The sequence below is a fragment of the Acromyrmex echinatior genome, chromosome 8 (assembly GCF_024713525.1).
Source record: "Acromyrmex echinatior isolate Ae372 chromosome 8, ASM2471352v2, whole genome shotgun sequence".
Lineage (NCBI taxonomy): Eukaryota > Metazoa > Arthropoda > Insecta > Hymenoptera > Formicidae > Acromyrmex > Acromyrmex echinatior.
In genome coordinates, this window is record NC_141859.1 from 1,490,594 (window position 1) to 1,511,772 (window position 21,179).

The 21,179-nt window shown below is 32.8% G+C and overlaps 3 protein-coding genes and 1 long non-coding RNA gene across 8 annotated transcripts; 1 reads left to right on the forward strand and 3 right to left on the reverse strand.

Annotated features, from left to right (window-relative positions):
• Positions 1 to 668: 668 nt before the first annotated feature.
• Positions 669 to 13,894, reverse strand: LOC105150784 (protein phosphatase 1B). 5 transcript variants are annotated; one of them, XM_011064096.2, is made up of 6 exons: positions 13,742 to 13,894; positions 11,662 to 12,582; positions 11,211 to 11,328; positions 8,214 to 8,328; positions 7,486 to 7,540; positions 669 to 1,472 (listed from the first exon to the last, which is right to left on the reverse strand). In XM_011064096.2, exons 2-6 carry the CDS (start codon positions 12,472 to 12,474, stop codon positions 1,455 to 1,457), a joined length of 1,119 nt encoding a protein of 372 aa, XP_011062398.1. In that variant the 5' UTR covers positions 12,475 to 12,582; positions 13,742 to 13,894; the 3' UTR covers positions 669 to 1,454. The 5 variants fall into 5 exon arrangements, with proteins under 5 accessions (XP_011062398.1, XP_011062395.1, XP_011062396.1 ...); XM_011064093.2 differs by lacking the exon at positions 669 to 1,472 and having other exon boundaries at positions 3,127 to 7,540; XM_011064094.2 differs by lacking the exon at positions 669 to 1,472 and having other exon boundaries at positions 3,127 to 7,540; positions 13,519 to 13,874.
• LOC147908664 (uncharacterized) lies at positions 7,534 to 10,201 on the forward strand. Its single transcript, XR_015545996.1, has 2 exons — positions 7,534 to 7,868; positions 8,100 to 10,201. It is a non-coding gene; the product is annotated as an uncharacterized LOC147908664 (long non-coding RNA).
• Positions 13,895 to 15,354: 1,460 nt separating the features above from the next.
• On the reverse strand, positions 15,355 to 19,255 carry TrpRS (Tryptophanyl-tRNA synthetase). The gene is made up of 3 exons (XM_011064098.2): positions 18,215 to 19,255; positions 16,399 to 17,336; positions 15,355 to 15,696 (listed from the first exon to the last, which is right to left on the reverse strand). Exons 1-3 carry the CDS (start codon positions 18,339 to 18,341, stop codon positions 15,526 to 15,528), a joined length of 1,236 nt encoding a protein of 411 aa, XP_011062400.1. The 5' UTR covers positions 18,342 to 19,255; the 3' UTR covers positions 15,355 to 15,525.
• Positions 19,256 to 19,455: 200 nt separating this feature from the next.
• LOC105150786 (26S proteasome non-ATPase regulatory subunit 9) lies at positions 19,456 to 21,095 on the reverse strand. The gene is made up of 4 exons (XM_011064099.2): positions 20,935 to 21,095; positions 20,702 to 20,801; positions 20,417 to 20,601; positions 19,456 to 19,798 (listed from the first exon to the last, which is right to left on the reverse strand). Exons 1-4 carry the CDS (start codon positions 21,043 to 21,045, stop codon positions 19,571 to 19,573), a joined length of 624 nt encoding a protein of 207 aa, XP_011062401.1. The 5' UTR covers positions 21,046 to 21,095; the 3' UTR covers positions 19,456 to 19,570.
• Between the last annotated feature and the right edge of the window lie 84 nt (positions 21,096 to 21,179).

The following is a 21,179-nucleotide window of genomic DNA, read 5'->3' on the forward strand; positions in this document are numbered from 1 at the left end:
ACAATTCATCTATACATCTTATTTATCAACGTATATTTTGCATGTGTGTGTGCGCGTGTGCGTGTGTAATTACTTTGACGTGATGATTGTTGTATGTTAAGCATTAAATCAGGCGTTACCAGTATATTTTAAATTAAATATTTAAGTTGAACTATAAGCAGATTTGAATCACAAAGCGCAACAATTTAAATGACATTTTAGAAATGTACAACTATAAAATAACTGAAATGAAAACCATAAAATAGCTAAGTACTTCATACATATGTGGGTATGCGTGGATAGGTGAATATACAGTTTTTATCTTATTATAAAATGGCTATGTTTTATCTGAACAAACATACATTGTGATACCTCAAATAAACTAGGATCTGTTTTTTTATTGTTATTACTGTATATTTAAGTAATATCAATAAGAAAAATCGCATACTTTTTAAATATTAACGGTATGTCCATACCATTTTAGATCTTTTGTATCATCTTCAATATTTTGGAATAAACATATAAAAATAATTTTTGTAGCACATTGTATTCGTACACGTAAATACACACATATATATATTACTGAACAAGATATCTAAACGAGCTAGCACAGGCAACTCTAAGAAATAGAAGTTGCCAGATAAGTAAATCTTATATAATAGGAAAAGGGATATATATGAGAGCTTCGATTTCTATTTTTATATAAAAAACAAAGTTTATTTTATTTACGATCGAATAAAATTGTTTTAATTGCATAAGAAGTGCAACACAATTAAATATAAAAAAAATTAACTGTGCTTTGAAGATCCTATTATGCATATAATCATACAGCGATATTAAGTGAAGAATACATCAATTTCTACAATTACATAATATACATTGTGTGAATTATGCTACGTTCAATTTCCCATTAAAATAAACTAAATATAATTTTACATATATCAATCCAAAGAAATATATATGTATGTATATGTATATTAATTCTAGAATAGCTTTTTTAAAGTTAGCAATATATTAGGTTTCTAATTTACTAATCAATAGTCTTACGGTAATTTAACATTTTTACATAATTATATCAGTTATTTATGTAGCATAATTTTACTTCAAAGTTATGATTATCTCTGTTGAAGTTGATAAAATTTTAAAAATACATATCGTATGAAGATGTTTCGTGTATAATTCAATGTATAAAAGGAGTAAAAAAATGTATGTTTGAGATATATATTAAAAGAATTTTCCCAATTTTTCTCCGTTTTATCCTTAATTGAAAAAAATGCTTTGTTTCTTTATCACGCGTAAATGTAACAATTCAAAAAAGAAACTGACATTAATAATCAATTACCACTCTGCACAGTCTCTGCTCATGTAGTACTCCATAATGACTCTTGATGATAGATATCTCATTTTCACCACTTTTGGATTGGCCAGTCTATTGCAATTTCGCATGTATGAAATCGTATACGTAATTGCATACATTAACTGCTCTGTGAATTCTGTAAGCATATCATTATATAGTACTTTAATTTTTGCACATACATCTTTTCCTCAAGATTTAATAATTATGCGTATATGTATACATTATCTTGTTTCTTGTAGATATACATATTTTTTATTAAATATTTTCGAACTGATCTGACAAATTATTATATAGATATGAAAATTTTTATATAATTTCTTATAGACAAAAAATGTAATTGTGTACAGTTTTGTGTTAAATATTAAAAATTGTACATATTTTCTTGTCTATAAAACATAATAAGAAAATATAACAATATTACATGACCGATATTATATGATCAATACTTATATTTAAGCTTCTTAAATTTTTATTTTCCGATTTGAAATTTGACTTCAAAATTATTAATCTAATTTTGATTGTTTCTAGTTTAGCATTTTATTTATATTTTTACAAATATATTTAGTTTTAATCAATAATTCTATAACTTGTTGTATTACTGATATATAGATATATATAAATATATTAACAATACCACTATATAATATCCTTAATATTGCAAATAAATAATATAAATTACATACTTACATGCACTGGAATATCATCAATGATGATTGATTAAAACATTATTACAACATTATTTATCATCTTGAAATATTAATAAATATCACATGCTATTTATTATATTATAAATATAATATAAAAATTGATTTCTAATTACAATCACGTAAATCAAGTATCATGAAAATATCAGAAAAAAAAATAAAACACTGCATGTTAAACAGATTGTTGAAAGACACAATATAAGAAAATAATATTTAATCAGATATCTATCTAAAGAAAAAATAATTCAGTGCGCCTCTTTTCTTATACTTCAAAAAATAATGTTCAAATATTAAATATTCTTAAATAGAAAATATAACTCCAGCTTTATTCTCTTAATATATTGTTTTGCAGTTCTCTTCGAATAAATAAAATATCGCTTTTTTATAAGCTAATAATATGGAGATAATACACGTGTACATTTCAATCATGCAGAAAAAAACACTACATAATTATAAAGTGGTATTGTCTAAAGATAAATATCAGAATATTAAATATAGATTTCTGAAAATATGTTACAAAGTATTAGACATCGGATATTTATTTATCGACTCATTATTGACAATAGCATATTTCTAGGGAAAACGTATTCATCAATTAAGAAAAAACGTATATAATATCAATACAAAAAAAATGAAAAAAATTCTGATCACTTCATTTTTTACGCTCTAATTATCTTTACCTTCTTATTGTGGAAGTAATAATTGATAACTTTATCATGTTTATTGGTACTCTATATAGACTTTTTTTGTAATTAATCACAATGATACTACGGTTATAATACAATTTTTCATTGTGAAAAAATAAGTTTCGTGAATATTTGCGTATATCAGGCATTCGTTCGTTTGTGCAACAGACGATTGTCGGTTCACCATGTTATCCGATCTCTCTTTCTCTCTCTCTCTCTCTCTCTTTAAATAAAAGAAACCATATTATTTAGAATGGAACAATTAAAATAAAATTATCCAAGTTCATTGTGGTAGCGATGTAATACCTAACAAGGTATTTTATATTTAGTCAATAGCTTGGAAATAGGTAAAATGTTAGAAATTACACATTACGCTTACTTATAGCGAAAAACGAAAGACTTGTTCCCATCAAATCATTTTAATTATGCGTATTATGTACAATAAACATAGACAAGTATTGTACAATCATGTCGACAACTCTCTACACACGACAATAATAATATATCTAAAATAGTATACCGCATTTGAAACACCAAAATTTTGCAGTATACGACAGGCGCTTATTGTAAGATCTTAACTTCCTTTTTTATCTTCTTAACTCTGTCTGTATATTTTAAACGCCGCATAAAAATGTGTGTTAATACTAAAGCTTCCATTTTAAAAACAACAGTACACATGATTTCAATCTTTTATTTTCTCTTATTAATTAAATTAGAAAAAAGAAGGTTAAGTAGAGGCTGTATCAAAATTTTAACAGCTGTTATTAAGCTTGGTCAGTGGGGATCTGTGTGTCCCTTGGCAGACTTGTGCTCTGGCTCAACAGAAGAATAAAGAAAGGCTAAAGACTTCACAAGAAGAATAAAAAATAATTTGTAATAGATTAGTGTCGTGGTACACAACATTTTTTCGAATTCATTAAGGAAGAATTCCCAAATGAAATTAAATAAATGTTTAAGGTAATTTCTTACTATGAAAATAGCATTATATAATAATGATTTAACTTATCAGAAAAAAATATGATACAGATATTAAAAAAGAAAGGATCTCTTAAGTGATATGGATCATATAGCATTCGTGAAGCATTAATATAATTAATGCATATTATGAGAAATCTGTTTATATTTGATAATTCCTGCAAAAATTTCAAAAGTTCAACGGTCATGTAAACATAATTATAGTTTAAAATAAAATAGGATATATATGAAAATGTAATAATAAGATATATACGATATTACAATTTCCCAACGAAAATTATAAGTTTTTTTTTACAATCCTTAATAAATACGTAATTAATTAATTAAAATTGTGAATGACATTTAAAACAATTACAAGATCACAAAAAGAAATAAATGCAATATCATAGCTGTTCCATCACTACGATTATGCCAATTGAACTTAATTGACGTATAATGTTATATAACAGTGACATTAATAGAATATTATTTTTTCTGTTTTTATGAAAACATTATTTTCCACAATTTTTTTCTCTAATAGTCCCATTTTGTATATGTTCTAAATATACACACAATGTTGAAAAGTTAAAAGAATATAGATACAGAAACATTTGTAAAATTTTCATATAATTGTTCCTCTTGCAAATTTCATAAAATATTTGACTCAATGTGTGTGTATAATATGAATTATATTCAATACGCAAACTAAGACTATATGTAAAAAAAGTTAGTACAAAAAGATGATAATCCATTCCAAAATTAAAATTCCAAATTTTTATGAAGTAAATAGTTTGCATTAACAATGTAAATGATTAATATGTTCGTAAATTTAAATTAATATTATATATTATGCCACCAAATAATTTTTCAATTAAAAGCATATTTGTACAATTCTGCATACTGTTTGCAATACGAGTTGAAAACACATACCATTAATATGGGCGTTATATCATTGTCACTAGATGAGGCACGGAAAGCTCAGCAAAAGGAAATATTCAGCTATATCAAATTATTTTTATAAATCCATAGTCTAGATACACGCTATATGTTATTAACTAGACTTCAATCACTTCAAGAAGTTATAAAGCTTCACGTATATCTGTAATATGTTTATTCTGTAATTCACAATCTTGTGAAAATCTAATACTTTGTGTAGCTTTTGTTAACCAAATTAAAAAATTATATTATTATGATTAATAGGTCGTGAAAATTTGTGAGATTTTCATATGGCTAGCCACTCTGCTTGAATGATCCAAGTTGCGTTATTTCTATTTTTTTTTGTTTTACAATAGAAGAAATGTCTTGCTCATATTTAAAATGATTATATATAATTGCATCAGCTCCACGCATCAGTATTGTTCGTCTGGAAAAATCCATCGTTATAAATCTTATGAATTTTCGCGTTCTATTGATCAGATTAGAAAGAAAAAAATTTGAAATACCAGCAAAACATTAGTATCTTCACATTTCCATTTAATGAGACATCGTTAGTAAAAATAGAGGGTTAATCCGTTCTCTGTATAAGATTTATATATTTTTATATTTCTAATATATTACTTTAAAAAAAACGGGTAGTAGATTGAGTGTTAACTTTGTTAGTTTTAGACATTTCTTTTTATAACCAGAAACGATAATATACTTTGGTACATGTATACTTCATCGTATGCACGAGGATGGCCTTGATGTATAATTTCCACTTTCTTCAGAAAATATGTGATTTTATATGCGTGAAAAATGATTATAAAAATCGAAAGATTAATGTTTGATATGCGTTATTCCAAAAGCTATTCATAAAGCTGATTTATATATTTATACATATATATGTGTTAGGTAAATGTTTTACTCTATCACTGTTGATTGAATTTGTATACAATGTATTTAAATTACAAATTCAATAATATATTTACTGTATAATATATTTCCGAATATACATTAAATACAACAATTTAATCTATTATGATTGTGGGTAGCCAAATATAAAATTTATGAAATAACATTACAGGAAACTAAACTCAAGGCCTCCTCGTCAAGTGTATTAAGTTCTCATTTTTTTAAATTATTTGAAGAAAATATCAGTACTGTTTATCAACTCTTGTGTGTGTGTGTGCGCGCGCGCGCGTGTGTGCGTACGTGCGTGTGTGTGTGCGCGCGCGCGCGTGTGTGTGTATACAGGACTGATAATTTTAAAACTAAATAATCTTTTTTTTTCCTACTCTTCTCATATAAAAAGTTTCCGTGTTCTACAAAGTACACTGGACTGATATTTCCATAAACATCGGAACTGATTATAAATGAAAAGTAGGAAATACCAATCAGAGGAGTAGATATATATTCTGAGCACTAATTTTTTCCCTAGATCTACAAAAATATATAATTATATATCGCAATATTATGCATTTTTTTATCAACATGGCAAGAGGGCATGACAGAAATACTCTACTAAATTCTTATTAAATTCCATGAAAATCTCGCTTCATAATGTATCACGAATGTATTGTAATACAGAAATTTTTGTACAGTTCTGAGGAAAATACATTTTTGATGAAGATAACATTAAATCCTGTTTGCGTGTGAAAGAGCTACGCAAGCGGTATAAAATGTATAGTAGTATTAGTCTATTGTGCAAATTTCATAATAATTAAATATTTAAAGATATCATTTTTTTTTTAAATACCTCCAAATAAATGCATACATAACATATCATGCTCTCTACATTTTTTTACATATTTATATTATATTAAAACTTACACCTTGATTAGTTTTCATATTATCTAATTTTTCATTTTTATTCCAGCTTGTACATCTAATTTTTAGTTTAACATCTGTTTAACCCTCTGCTTATAATATAACTGAAATATAAACAATTTTTATTTCCCAAAATGAAAAAGAAATTTATAAAATCCAACACATATACAATGTGTGATAATTATAAAAAATGATTAAATGGTAAAAAGTCAAAGATCAATTTGGATTATTTGTAAAGTACATAACACAATTTTTACATTTTCTCCTGAAATATGCCATCAATCATAAAAATATTTTCTTACATCTGTATATCAAGTATTTGTTTGTTCGACTTTCTCATATTCTAAGTAAAATATTCAAAACGATAGAAGTGCGTATTAAAATTAAAAGTAAATATTTATATAATTATCCTTAGTCCCTTTGTAATTGATATTTCACTTGTACTATTATTCCATTAAAATTATTAACTGGCTAATCTGCAAATTAATAATTTGCACAAAATAGTGGAACTTAGTTAAGTATGTTTACTATCGATACAGCGCACTTAAGTTTCAGCCATTTTTCTAAAATAAATCTTTCGAGAAAAATATATATTGCTTAAATAGATACATAACCCCCGGATAATATTTCAATGTCTGTTACGATTACTAAAGTTACGATGAATAAGGAAACTTTTGTATAGCTTGAGTTTTTAAACAAATAGTATAGATAGATGGATAGAAACACTTACAAAAGTACATAATATTTAATTAATTTACGCACTAATTTACGTTACCAATCGTGGGTCACTTAGTAGAAGTCTACTAATTATGTGCTTTATGAGACTTACGAAACTTAGTTCTCTTAAAACTCACCAATTTATAATACATCGTAATTTTTCTTTAACATTGATAGGATTTTCTTACATTAGGGATTACTATTCAAATAAATGTGTCCACGGTAAATTCTGCATCTTTATATGAATATGGAACATGTCTTATTATTATATAATTGTACATTTGATGCAGTTTAGAAAACGATCGAGGGTTAGTTATGTCAAAGGGATGTATCCAACACTTACAGAATGCGCTTTGCTGGGACACATTTCTCGAAACATTTTCTCGATAAATGATTGCCTGAAAGGAAAAGAAATACAACATGATTATTGCACATTATGAAATTTTCGAAAATGAGTACTAATAATTCAGGTGCATTTAGAAAAGGTCAAGTATAAAATTATTGGACTCTCACGACGGAATCTAATTATATTCTGGAATCTAGCCAAATTGGTAGAAGACTGTCGATTCGGTTGTATTTGGTAGTAGTAACGCTAACATTACCGTGATCTCACTATGAAAATCGTAAAAAGTCTATTCTCAATTTCTATTAAAAGATATAACTAAATATTAAATATACTTCAAAATATCGTTTTAAAACAGTTATGTATGTATATGTACATGTTACGTAAGTATGAGTCATCTTTCCTAAATTAAAATTATGTAATACTTCACTGTACAGAAACTAACCCTTTTAAGTTTTTAATAATGATTGGCAATAAAACGAAAATATTAAATAATACTTTTAATACTTTTTACTAAGAACTTTGATTCTAGTTTAATGATATAATTTACCGCGTAAGAATATTTATTTTACAACTGTCAAAAATTTTCTTCTAAGATAGGACTATTCTTTTAGATCGAAAAATAATCCAATCAGCAGGAAGAAAAATTTTAAAAGTTACAAACTAAACACTCTGCTGAGTACAGACTATTATTTCTAAAAATCGTGTTTTAATGTTGCTAAACTTACTTAGCATAAAGACCACCACCAGGAGGCAGATAAGGAAAACGCTCGCCTCCTCTAAGAAGTTCCAACATTTTTAGATAATCAAATTCACTCTTGTCCTCCTCTTGGGCGACTATTTCTACAAATATAGAAGAAAAATATTAAAGTAACTTAGATATTTTTCGTTAAAAAATTATTAAACTTATAAAAATTATGAACTTATCAATTTATAAATAATATAATAGCTAATTATATGGTTTTCTTAGATTATGTGCAATTCTAAATGCAACTATCCAAACATACGCTTAACAAAATGTGCTTGATATACTATTCAATATTATGAAATTTATAATTCAAATTTTCCATAGACGTAGCAATAGAAATTATCTGCTTTCTCAAACCACTGTTATTTTATACATTTATATGTAATTATAAGTGTACATTTCCATACATATTCCTCTTTATTAATAATAAATCAAAATAAAAATGTGATAATTTATTGAAAAAATATAAACTATGTTTGCATATCCCAATTTATAATACACAATACGATAATTTTTTTACATGCATTTTGTCAAGATGCTTGCGAGAATATAATTAGCAAATATGGAATAATTAGCAAATATCGAAATATACACACACGCGCATATACAACACAATTGTGTACATGCATCTACTTAGGACTGGAAGAGTAGATTGTACATTACATTTCTTATGGAAACATACTCTTGTCTTAAGTAGATACATTTTAGTCAAGCTTTCAAATATATGATGCAAATTGTCCACCTCTGGAATTGTGTATCCTTTGGATATTATGAAAAAAAAATAAAAGATATCTGCTGCAATGTTCCTCCATAAGAAATGCATTGCTATTAAAATTGATATCAAAAGTAGATAACAGACAATGTTAGATTCTCGTAAGAAAATTTGCACCTACCTTATGACATGGTTTAGATGAACTTTAAAAGAGGAACAAACATAAACAAGAGGAACAACTTTCTTTCGATATATATGTATATATATATATATAGTTTCTACTTAAAGATTGAACTTTAGGTTAATTTATCAACTCCAAGGGTGGAACATATCTTTCAGCAAGAATTTTGCATAATATTTATTGACAACTTTTGTCATTACATGACGAAATAATGTGTACTAATTTTATGATACTACAGACTAATTTTTTTCTCTCTCATTTTAAAGAAAATAATACGAAACATTGAATTGATACACATGATAGTTTGATTATAAATAGGGCACAGATATTTTTGAGGTTTCATGGTGACCTTTTCTAGATGGACGGTTCCTAAGTGTATTGAAATATAATCCACATATAATTTCTTTCGATTATAATTTAATAAAAATTAATTTAATCGTTTTTCGATTCTATTAACAGAAAAACAAAAAATAAGAATTTTCAACCAAATAAAATAACTCACCATGAAATCTTAAAAACTTTTATGCCCCGTTAATAAATGTATAGCATTGATGTAATATTTTTAATTAATCATGTATGGAGTAAGCTACAATTACTATAAAATATTGTTCTGGTGGAATAACATTATAAATTTTTTTTTTTCTTATAAGTGGGTTGTATTTTTTATACTTTTGTGTTATTACACATTAAGCATTGTACGTATTTTTAAAGCTTTGCAATTTTTACGCATTTTTATAACAATATTGATATTTAAGAAACAACCATAGTATTTATATTACAATATAATTTAATTTTCTTAATAACAGTCCTTTCATATTTTTAACACATAGCACAAATTAGTATCTTTGAAATGTACATTATTACATTAGTCGGGTATACAGTCTTAATAAAACGTGAGATCTGAGGAAATAATGATATATTTTAGTACGTGAATTATTGCATCTATACCATACGCGTCATACATCTCGAATTTCACATGAAAATTGGTAAGCTGTTTGTATCAAGCTCTCAGAAAATTTTGAAAAATAACAGATGCAATATGATGGAATTTATTAAAGTGGAACAAATATGCGTTTTTGCACACACAGGACGATGTAAGACATCAACGATTTGTTGTTTTCTCATATGTGACAGATATATAGCGTATAAGACATCAACTTTATTAATCACAAAGTGCAACGTTAAGAAGTGGGACTCACACATTGTGTAGTTATTATTACACATAATTTGTACAATTGATTGTGCAAGCTTTAACATTTACATTTGTTTTCAAATCGCAATTAAAGTTATTTTAAAGAATTATAAATTGTTATTATTGCTGTTTACGCACATTAAAACACTGGAAAACATTTTTATCACTTTTGCAAGATTGCTTTGCGTGTAATGACTAGTTATATCTTGTGGCACATGTGATATGTAGATTGTAAATACAAGATTATTCTGAAAATAAAACTCTTGATCTTTCAAACTAGATTAGATTACATTTATGTGACATCGAAGATATTGGCTGTTTCAAATTCTTTATAATTTATCTATTATATTATTCTTTATAATTTTTAGAATAGTACACATCACCTCTAATAACGCAATAATAAATCAGTTTATCAACGATAACATTTTTCTAACATTATAAATAGTTCCTACTACTGAACTTTTAATTGTCTAATACACATCACTTATAATCATATGCAAACTATTGCGAACTATTACGCTATTTGGAGTCATTCATTCTATCATTATTATTGGTCTCTATTTTTCCCCTCATTGAGCTGCAGTATTTACAGTATTATAAATATCTGAGAATAAAAGTATTTATATTGCTAAAAATAGATATTTCATATATCAACTTTCATAATATTTTTATGTTGAAGAATATTTTTTTATATGCTTTGGCACTAATCAAATTCTTCACAATTATGCAAAATTTCATTAAATATGCACCAGGAAGAATTTATCATTACATTTATTTTATATCAACAAACATTAATTTATTATGTCACTTTCGTGTATGTGGCATCGTGATCTTGAATTAATGCAACAACATAAAGAATATAATGAATTAAAGTATGGAAAAGTTAAAGAACCTTTAATTCTCCTTGCAATAGCCATTTCCAAATCGGCCTCCTGCTTCAGTGCTTCAGGATTTGGTTTTGGTGCAGCCGGAAATGTTACCAGGACTATACTCATATTATCTCTGCTACCCTGTAACGAAATTTTAGATTGTTCTGAATACATTCTTATATAAAAAAAAACATCGATCAACATCAAAAGTTTGCAGTTATTCCATATGATTGTAGACATAAAGAAAAATTAAGAATGTAACTCAACACGATGTATAATGAGCAATAATAAAAATTTATATATTATTTTACAAATTAAAAATAATTTTAAAAGTAATTTTCACATTTGCTTTATATCTTAAAATAAATGAATATGTGATAAATGATATGTGATAAATGTAATATATTCTTTTGATATAATCACATTTATACTTTTAATACAAAAATATATATATAAGATATCTTCATATATTACCTTATAAAGACAAGTGTCTACAACCAGATTGGTAACTGTTTCTAAATCATCAGTTATCTGCAGCCTTGAACGTATAAAAGTACATAAATCTTCGTTGTTCATTACATCCCAAATGCCATCACATGCTAAAACTAGAAACTCGTCATGTTCATCGTCCCTGTCTAGCATGAATATTTCTGGTTCCGGCGACACTAACTGCTCACAAGGGCCTCGATCTTTTAGATTTTTGTACTCGTAATCACCCAATGCTCGGGAAACCGCCAGAGATCCATTAACTCTTTGGATCATTACGCTACCACCTGCATTCTGAATTCTCTCCTTCTCAGCGGGTAAAACGGGCTTATGATCCCGCGTCGAGAAGACTGGTGTTCCAGATCTGCAGAGTACCGCCCGGGAGTCGCCACAATTGGCGATATAAATATTTTTGGGCGATATAAATGCACACACCGCCGTGGAGCCGGATTTGTCCATGCCGGCGCTCATCGCTGGCAAATCCCTCATCTCGTCGTCGAGTCTGAGAAATCCAGAGTGGATCCCTTTTATAACATCCTCGGCCTTAAACTCCTGCGTTTGCATTATACATTCTAATAAGTGTTCCGCACTGTGCGCTGATACCAATGCACCTGCATGGCCATCAAACACTGCAAAATAGCTCCAATCCGAGAGACCACCATCCAAACAGGGAATTGCTCGATGAGCGTCCTCCATCTCCATTCGCCATCCTTGCATACTGGCAACGCCGTACCGCAGGCCGTTACCAGTGCCATGCTCATTGCACTTCTCTGTGTTCGGAGTATCCAAAAACGCCCCCATATTACACGTTGAATATTTATTGTACCAGCTGATTATTTGTTCCTCGTTTTATTATTTGATTAGCATCATTCTTACGGATCCTCAAAATGGCACTTCTTCCACTCTTACCTAAAATCAAAAGCTGTACTATATTATAACAGAATTTTTCAGTTTATTACAATTGTTTTCGATCATGCATCAGAATTCTCGGAGTAAACAAGAGTCTACGAGCGCGTTTTGCAGCAATTCGATGGAATTCGACCGTCGATCGTTTGACACTGTGACGACAATGAGTCGATAACGTGGGTTGAGGAAAATACTTGCGTGTATACGCGAGAGTTCAAATGACAAAGGCCGAGGTGAGACGACACCGGATAGAACGATCGGGATTGTCCACTGAATTGGACGTATTGTGCGGCATTTTGGAAGCGGCGTGCGTTATCATCCGGCGCGAGTAAATCCATCGCTTACGCCACGCGTGGCCGCGCGCGAAGGAATGATATACGCCACGGAATTCACGTAGCACACAGCCTTTCTGCCACTTTTTGCGCGAGATATCTCATGCGGCGAATAATGCAGGCGGCGGTTGCCTGCGCGCTCGCATTTCCCGACAACGACGACGACGACGACGACGACGACGACGACGACGACGACGGCGACGACGACGGCGACGGCGACGGTGGCAACGACGACGACAACAACGACGACGACGACGACGACGACGGCGACGACGACGACGGCGACGACGACGACGACGACGACGACGACGACGGCGACGACGACGACGACGGCGACGACGACGACGACGACGACGGCGACGACGACGACGACGGCGGTGACGGCGGTGACGATGACGGCGACGGCGACGACGACGACGGCGACGACGGACGATAACGACGAGGGTGACGCGCGCGCGAGGAAGCTCTTATTTGGCAGCGGCGAATTTTCGCGACTAAAATAGTTTACTCGCTCGCTCGCTCGCTCGCTCACACGCATGCACGCACGCAAGCAAGCACGCACGGTTCCCGCTCGCGCCTTTGCCGAGCGTACAAACGTAGAACTTACGTCGGCGGACCGTGACCGAGGATAGTCATCATTTCAGGTACTAAACGGGTAGCGTGCTCCAACAAACTGCCGTTGCTGTCGCCGCTGCCGCCACCACACCGCCGTCGCCGTTGCCACTGCGTGGTACGTCGCTGTGTATATTCGTACAGTTAATACGCTCGCATCGTATCCTCCTCGAGGTAGCACGCGAATATTATTCTTTATTCACCGTCACACCACGTACCGTTCGTCTCGCTCTTGCTGGCTGTGCCTAGCTGGCTGGCCTCAGGCCTGGCTCGTGCCTGCACACACAGAAACAACGAAATCGACTCGCATGAATGGCGGATACACACGGCGGCCGGCGTGGCGCGCATGCGCCGGTTTATTAATAGCGGCTTGCGTATTGTCGTCATCGTCCGCCAATCGGCACCGCGCCATTTCCGTTCGCGCTCAGCCAATATCTCGTTTTATAGGATCATCGCGCGCGAGGTAAAATTAACTTGCTCTCGTTCCCTCTTTCTCTCTTTTCTTTGTTTATCTATCTCTCTCTCTCTCTCTCTCTCTCTCTCTCTCTCACGCGCGCGAGCGACACTAGAGAATTAGCTCGACGACGTGTCGCGCGAAAACAGCGTTACACGCACGATTTCGCGGCCGATAGATCTCGCGCAGTCACCGATAATTACTTGCGACGTTAATTGGCTGTCGGCGTCACGCGACCGACATGACCCCTGGGCCCCAGGCAGCCTCAGGCCCGGCCCCGGCGTGATCAATTCGGCGGATCGCCGGCGCGAATGAGAAGCGTCTATCCCGGCGTACTTATATTTGTATATCAAGATCGGTTTATTGATCGGTTTAATAGCCGATGGGAATTCCGCTACGGCGAGAACGTCAACGGGTCATTGGATTACGCGTTATTACGCTCAAGTGCGCTCCATTAATCCGCGTTTGAGCGCGGCTGCCTCTTGTATTCTATCTATAAGCACTGTAAGCGCGCCGCCCGATTGTGGCGATCGGCTCTCATTGATCCTCTAGCGCGCGCAACTTCGGGCCTCGAGGCTCGGCCCGTTCCCGCGCGACCGAGGATGCACACGCGAGGCACAGTGTGTGTGTATCACCTCTATCGGCATCGCTCGACCCAGTTTCGAATAATTGTGAGAAAGTGGAACGTAAACGGCAGCCGTTCGAATCCACGCGGTTCAGAAGTTTCCCCCGCGCGACGCATGCGCTAAGAGATGCTCCTTTCTTTTTGTTCCATTTTTACTTTTTACCTATATATATTAATTTTATCGTGATTTTTTAATTTTTTTTTTAAATCTTTTTTCAGTTCTAAGAATTAAAATAAAACGAAAAGTAAATCAAACCATCGGAGGTAAAAATTTATAACAGTTATTGACGTTGAATCTGAAATCCATTTAATTTATGTTAATTCGTGACTAAAGGCACTATTTAATTTCGAGAAAAATGATGTAATTCGTATAAAAAAGAATGTCTGTATATGAATATTAAGTTTATTTTAATAACGATGATCCAAATTTGTAGATTGTAACATAAATAATTGAGTGGGTCTCTCTCCAATAGACAGATAATTCTTAGAACTAGAACAAGATAAAAATAAATTAAATTGAGATTAAAATTACTCTATACTGCTAGACACGAATACTAATCATTGATTAGTACAAGTTTATGATCAATCGAAGTTTAATTGAAATAAAAGGTATTTTTATTTTTATGCTGCAGTCCGCCATGCAGCTGTGAAAGGCGGGGGAAAGGTTTACATTTATTCGATAATTGGGAAAAGTTGAAAATTTTTAGATTTTTCAACAGGATTACGAGATTTCTGTTAATAAGCGAGACAGATTGATAGAAAAATTAATTTAATTTTTCAACAAAAGGCGGTGCTTGAAAAAGATCATGGGACCTTCTCGAATATTCTAGTTGCGTGTCTTGCGTGCAATAAATAGATTTAAATCGATCTCCAACGCAGGTAGAAGAATCTAGGAAGCGATGGTTCACATAAATCGGTGCTTATTAAACAGTTACTTTGTTTTCGAAACCAAGGTCTCTAGGAATCATGTATTGTTTAATCACTTCATCCGTTACTCTACTTTTCGCTTCTTGATGCGCGGCGACGAGTCGCTGTAGAACGTCGATCAGCTCCTTCTTTAGCTCGCCTGTCAAAATCTCCCCGTTGGTATAGCCCTGAAAAAATAAACGTTATTTGTACATCGTTATAATTTAATGCCTATCAATGTAACTTAGCTTTTTAGTCTCAGTTTAACTAAACTTCCATCTTTTTCTAATTCTTAAAAGAATTGGAAAGGAACAAAAAGTTAAACCGAAATTAAAGTTAGGTCTACATTAGTGGAAATGAACATTAGCATAAAAGTAAACGATAGACGTAGGTGTTCATAATCGATTCTTATATTTAAGACCAGACTTCATATTCGATTGGCCAATATCTTACGACTTCAAGTTTACAACACTATTGTTACGAAACCAATTACGGGGTGCTACGATATTATTTTAAGACATTACTTAAGACGATTTTGAAATAAGAATCGACTATCAGCTAAAGTATCGACTGTGTCATTTATGGAAAACGATTAAAGTTGTATTATATTCATGTCGCATTCACATACATTGCCAAGGACTTTTCGATGACAACAATTGGCCGACAGTTTGTCTATCGTATACTCCTGGCTTTAGGCCAAGTACATGATAGATAAAGTGTCGGCCAAGTGTTGTTTATAGAAAATCCTTGGCAATGTACACGATTGTGCACGGAGTACGGTACAATTTTAATTGTTTTCTATAAATGACACAACAGTCGGCCGACATTTCTATCGTGCGATTTTGCCCAAGAGGTTGAGAAAGAATTAAAACAATTAACGCGAGACTAACTTTCCTAATTTGTTCCAACCGCTCGTCATCTTCCAGGAAGAATCGCAGCCACTGATAAGATATGTCTACTTCACAATTGCCACCGAGCTGTCTGTGCTCTTCCAAAGTGGCTTGACCACCCGAGAACGCGTGCTTGTTGACCTTGTTTTTTATCTGCTTAGCGGTATCTGTGAGGAATATTGCCGTGTTGTTGTCGCTCGCCGACATTTTTGTCTTCGAGCCCTGTAACGCCGGGAAAAAGGTCGCATGCAACAACGCTGGTTTGGGAAAACCCAGTCTGGGCGCCACGTCCCTCGTCATGCGGAAGTACGGATCCTGATCGATCGCGCATGGTATTAGACAGTGCACTTTAGTGTCCTTGAAAATAAAAGGAAACGAGCCAGAGATCGCCGGTGCAGCCTGCGTTGGTGGGAACGCGATCTTCGCGATTGGATCGCTATCGCCGAAACCGAAAATGCCCTTCACTTGATTAAACGTCACGCATTTCTGTATCCTGATCATGTTCTGGTAAAATGTTGAATTGTTTCCTATGTGCTCCAAGTTGGAAAAAATAAAAGTTTTCTCGGGATTAAAGCCACAGGCGATAATGTCTCTTGCATTGGCATAGGCCAATTTAATAGCATCCTCTATATTTAGATTCTTCCATATAGCTTTCTCATCATCCGTCAACTGTATGATTAATGGTACGTTGAAAACTTCTTGTAACCATTTACAGAACATGAAAGGTATGAGATGTCCCAAATGCATCGCATCAGAGCTCGGTCCTCTGCCTGTGTACAGATAAAAGAGCTTTCCTTGCTCGTAAAGGTTCAAAATAGTGTGCATATCTCTGTGAGAGAAGAATATGCCTCTTCTGAGAAAGCGATGCGGTTTCTTGCCAGTGATCTTTTCAAATCTAGCTAATAGTTCATCATCTATCCTAGAACTTCCGAATCTTTCTGTAAAAAAAAAAAAGAAAATGTATTAGTTTGCAAAGCTCAAGAGTATAAATGATTTGTAAATGTAGTTTTGTTCTTTGTATTTGTACTCTTGTACTTAAAATAAAATACATATTTGAAGCTTGATAAAAACGAGATAGAAACCCACACAGCACATTTTGGTGCTTTCCAGCAAGAATAATTTAGTGTAATACGGTGATCATTTCATCTCAACATTGGCAAACAATTAAGAATGCTTTCTAGCAAGATGCACAGATAACATAATGAATTATTTTATCTTTGTTTAACATTCGCAGATAACACACAAAGTCTAGAAGACATCTTTATGATACCTTTTATACATGTATGTTCTAAAAGATGACTTTATGACGTCTTTTAAACATGTATATTGTCCGAGATTAATAAACAAGAATGACTCACTTGTTATACTGTATCATCTGCGTCTCTTAATGGAAAAGCACTTAATAATATAATAATTCATTGTGTTACATTAGACCTATTCTTTTTAGCTGAACTTTTTACACAGTTTATCTTTCTTTTCTCTCTGTGTTAGAGAAAAAAAGATAAAAGACCATGCAAGAAAGTTTAGGTAAACAAATAAGCCTAATGTATTAATTTCTCATTGAAAACGAGATTCATTATGTCCTTCAGGAACGTCTAGGATAAATTTTGAAGGTCTATGTTGTATGAAATTTTTAATGCAATTCATTGCAACGATAAAAAAAAACAGATATACCTTACTGTGCATTTTTTGTTGCAAACATAACCTAAAAAATCATGAAAAAATCGAATACCTATTCTTCGCATGAATTGTTCATAAATCTGCAAGGATAATTTGGTATCATAAATTTGGTATCATAGTAAGAGGCGCGACTTACTAATCAACTTGTCATAATCGATCCCGGAATCGTTGACGCTCGTCACCGTCCACGGTGTAACGACGTCTTCGTCTTCGGTGACACCGTTTAACACACGCTCTTGTACCTGCGCGTCCTCCGTCGTCATGTTTTCCTCGTTAGCGTTCCTTTTCTCAAATTCTAAACGCGGTCGCACGAAAATCCACGTGGACGATGTGACTCATGTGCGACACAGCTGGGGACACCGTTGCGGACAGCTCGATTCTGAGAGGTTATGTCATCATCCTGCTGTGCAAACGGAAGAGGATACCGACTATCGTTTACCCCGTTTACCTGACGGTGCGCACGCAAGATGAATCGTCGCATCGTGAAATTTTCGCGCCACATCCTAATTGCCGAAGTGATGCAATCGTCGGCACGATTTCTCTCGCGATGGCGGCCGAATCCGCAAAAATAAAACTGTATGATTATGTATCGCGATAGTTGACGACATAAGGCAGATTTTTATCGTTTCTGTCATTGTGCTGTCAATTCGCTTGGCAAGCAAAGATCATTCAGCAATGCTCTCTTGGCGATTCATTGTAGCCGCGCGTAATCGTTTTATACGATTTTACGCAAGAGCCACTCCGATTTCTTCTCTGCAGACTTTGTCTATAAAGTGCTCGGTGGTCTGATCGATGCGTCATCGTCATGTATTTCCTGACGTCATGTCAAAAAAATTGCATTTCCTGAGACTCGCAGCGGAACTTCGACAACACGCGTTGGCAATTCGCATTTCGTACTTCGCACGTGTCTCGAATCACTAGTGACATCTAAGACGCTTTTTATACTTCAATCTTCTAATTTAGCTAATCATGATTAATTGCAAAATCAATTTAAGATCATCTTAAGTCTGATCTTACAATTAGATAAATCTTAAAATTACATCCAGCCAATGAAAAATCATATAACATTTTAGAAATCATACTTGAAACGATACAAGATTAGATAAACATTACTTTGTCTCTCTTTGTTTAGTATCCATTCTTTTTAAATTAATTTGCACGGTTTAACTTCTTTTTTTTTTCTCTGAAAGAGAAAAAGAAGAAAGATGAACTGTGCAAAAAATTCCAGTTCAGTTGAAAAGCCTTGTGTTTTCATTAATAAGATAAATATGTATCCTAATTCTATTTTCATTTGTAAGAAAATTTTAATGATTTTGTATTATAAATATAAAAAATTTTGATTAGGATTAAAAGATAATAAATATAATGACACAAATATTAAGGGTAATAACTTACAAAGATACATTTATTGAGATACATCTGTTTAGTAAGATATACATAAAAATAGTTTGCAGGCTAAAAAAATAGTTCCATGTTGCTCTCCGGTATAATTTTATCTTTCAACTATTTCTATAGGTATCACATTGCAACCCAAAAGGCCTTTGCCAACCCAAGGACGCGGGGTTAACGATAAAACAATAGTATTCGAACCGCGTTTAATTTTTACGTTGATCGTCTTGTACCTGCTGCTTTCCACTAGCTTTCCAATGTCTGTTAAGGATTTGAAATTTCGGCAACGAACAGATCCAAATTCCAATATCAGATCCTCGACTTGGATGCCCTAAACAAAAAAAAATAGCTTTTATGTCTTGTATCCAGTTAAAAGTTTTTGTACGTAACAAAATTTTAGTCGTAATTGTAATTCTGTAAACAAATTGACCAACTAGAGGATGCTTTCTATTCGGTGATGCAAGTCAATACAATCATTTTATTTTTCTCAACATTTAGTAACCAAAATAAAATGACACTTGTATCAACTTAAATTATATCAAATGGAAAGCATCCATAGTTATAATTATTTTCTTTATCAATAGAGAATAATTAATTACAATTAAGTTTTCTTATAGATTTACAGTTATGATTAAAAGTTTATTAGATATATATATATATCTAATAAACTTATATATATATATATAATATATTAGGTGTTGGAATTAATTCGTAGCGTTTTACAAGTGATGGGAAGTACTTTCATTAATGTATTTTTTAATGCTCATGTGAAATAAATAACATTCTTTCATTAAAAACGCTACGAATTAATTCCAACACTTAATATATATATGCAACTGTTAAGCAAAAATGAAGTAATTATTGGCAAATAGATATAATAATAAATCATAACAATTCAATTAGATTCATTTATAAATCATCCATACAAAAGCATAGAGATAATGCATACCGCAGTCTCTGCTGGCGAACCAGGTGAAACTAAATTCACCCTGAGGAAAGGCTCCAGCGCTTCTGTTTCTTGATCGTCAGATATATCGGATATCGGTTCAGCCAGACTTGTTCCTGCTAAAGCATGAATTCTATGCAATCCCTCTTCTATCTTCCTCATCAAATCTTTGTGATCATTTGTAAGCCCTATATGACAACACAATGTTATTCAAATAAACACACACACACACACACATACACACAGTGTATTGTTTTGCTTCATGTTACAAGAAATGTATTTACATACATATTATTTTGTGTCTCGTGTGTCTCACTTGATAAACGTTGATATCCTGCCTGGGATATCCCTCGGAATCCACCAGCGGCTCGTCCATGCCGATATGATTCTGCAATTACGTCAAGAATGTAATACGAAGCTTTCAAAAATCTGACAGATCATGCTGCAAGACGAGTTCGGTATTCCGCCCGATGACAACGTCACTCTTGCTACTACGGTGTAAAACCAAGTGTGATACATACGGAATCTAAGATCTCCTTCAGCGCTCGTAGATCAGATTCAATCTTGTCTTTCTCCTTCATCAGCTGAAGAACGGCATCTTTAGCTTTCTGCAACTCCATATCGACCACCATTTTCGTTTTGATCGCCCAGCGCTGGTCCGGCTGATCGCGAAACACTTTGACAGGTACGTACGCGCGTTTCACGGGCCCTGTATCAAGAAATCATGAAAAAATTCGATAGTATTTATGATTTATTTACATACATA

Bases quoted from the DNA above. Each gene is read 5' to 3' on its own strand.
- LOC105150784 (XM_011064093.2), bottom strand. From the start codon at position 12,474: ATGGGGGCGTTTTTGGATACTCCGAACACAGAGAAGTGCAATGAGCAT. The intron at 11,329-11,661 runs GTAATATATGAA...ATTTCGTTACAG, and splicing joins TAGACACTTGTCTTTATAAG to GGTAGCAGAGATAATATGAG. The intron at 7,541-8,213 runs GTAAGTTTAGCA...TTTTCCTTTCAG, and splicing joins GGTGGTGGTCTTTATGCTAA to GCAATCATTTATCGAGAAAA.
- TrpRS (XM_011064098.2), bottom strand. From the start codon at position 18,341: ATGACGACGGAGGACGCGCAGGTACAAGAGCGTGTGTTAAACGGTGTC. The intron at 17,337-18,214 runs GTAAGTCGCGCC...TTTTTTTTACAG, and splicing joins CGATTATGACAAGTTGATTA to AAAGATTCGGAAGTTCTAGG. The intron at 15,697-16,398 runs GTTAGTCTCGCG...TTATTTTTTCAG, and splicing joins GGTTGGAACAAATTAGGAAA to GGCTATACCAACGGGGAGAT.
- LOC105150786 (XM_011064099.2), bottom strand. From the start codon at position 21,045: ATGGTGGTCGATATGGAGTTGCAGAAAGCTAAAGATGCCGTTCTTCAG. The intron at 20,602-20,701 runs GTATGTAAATAC...GTTGTCATATAG, and splicing joins CACGAGACACAAAATAATAT to GGCTTACAAATGATCACAAA. The intron at 19,799-20,416 runs GTATGCATTATC...TTTTTTGTTTAG, and splicing joins GTTCGCCAGCAGAGACTGCG to GGCATCCAAGTCGAGGATCT.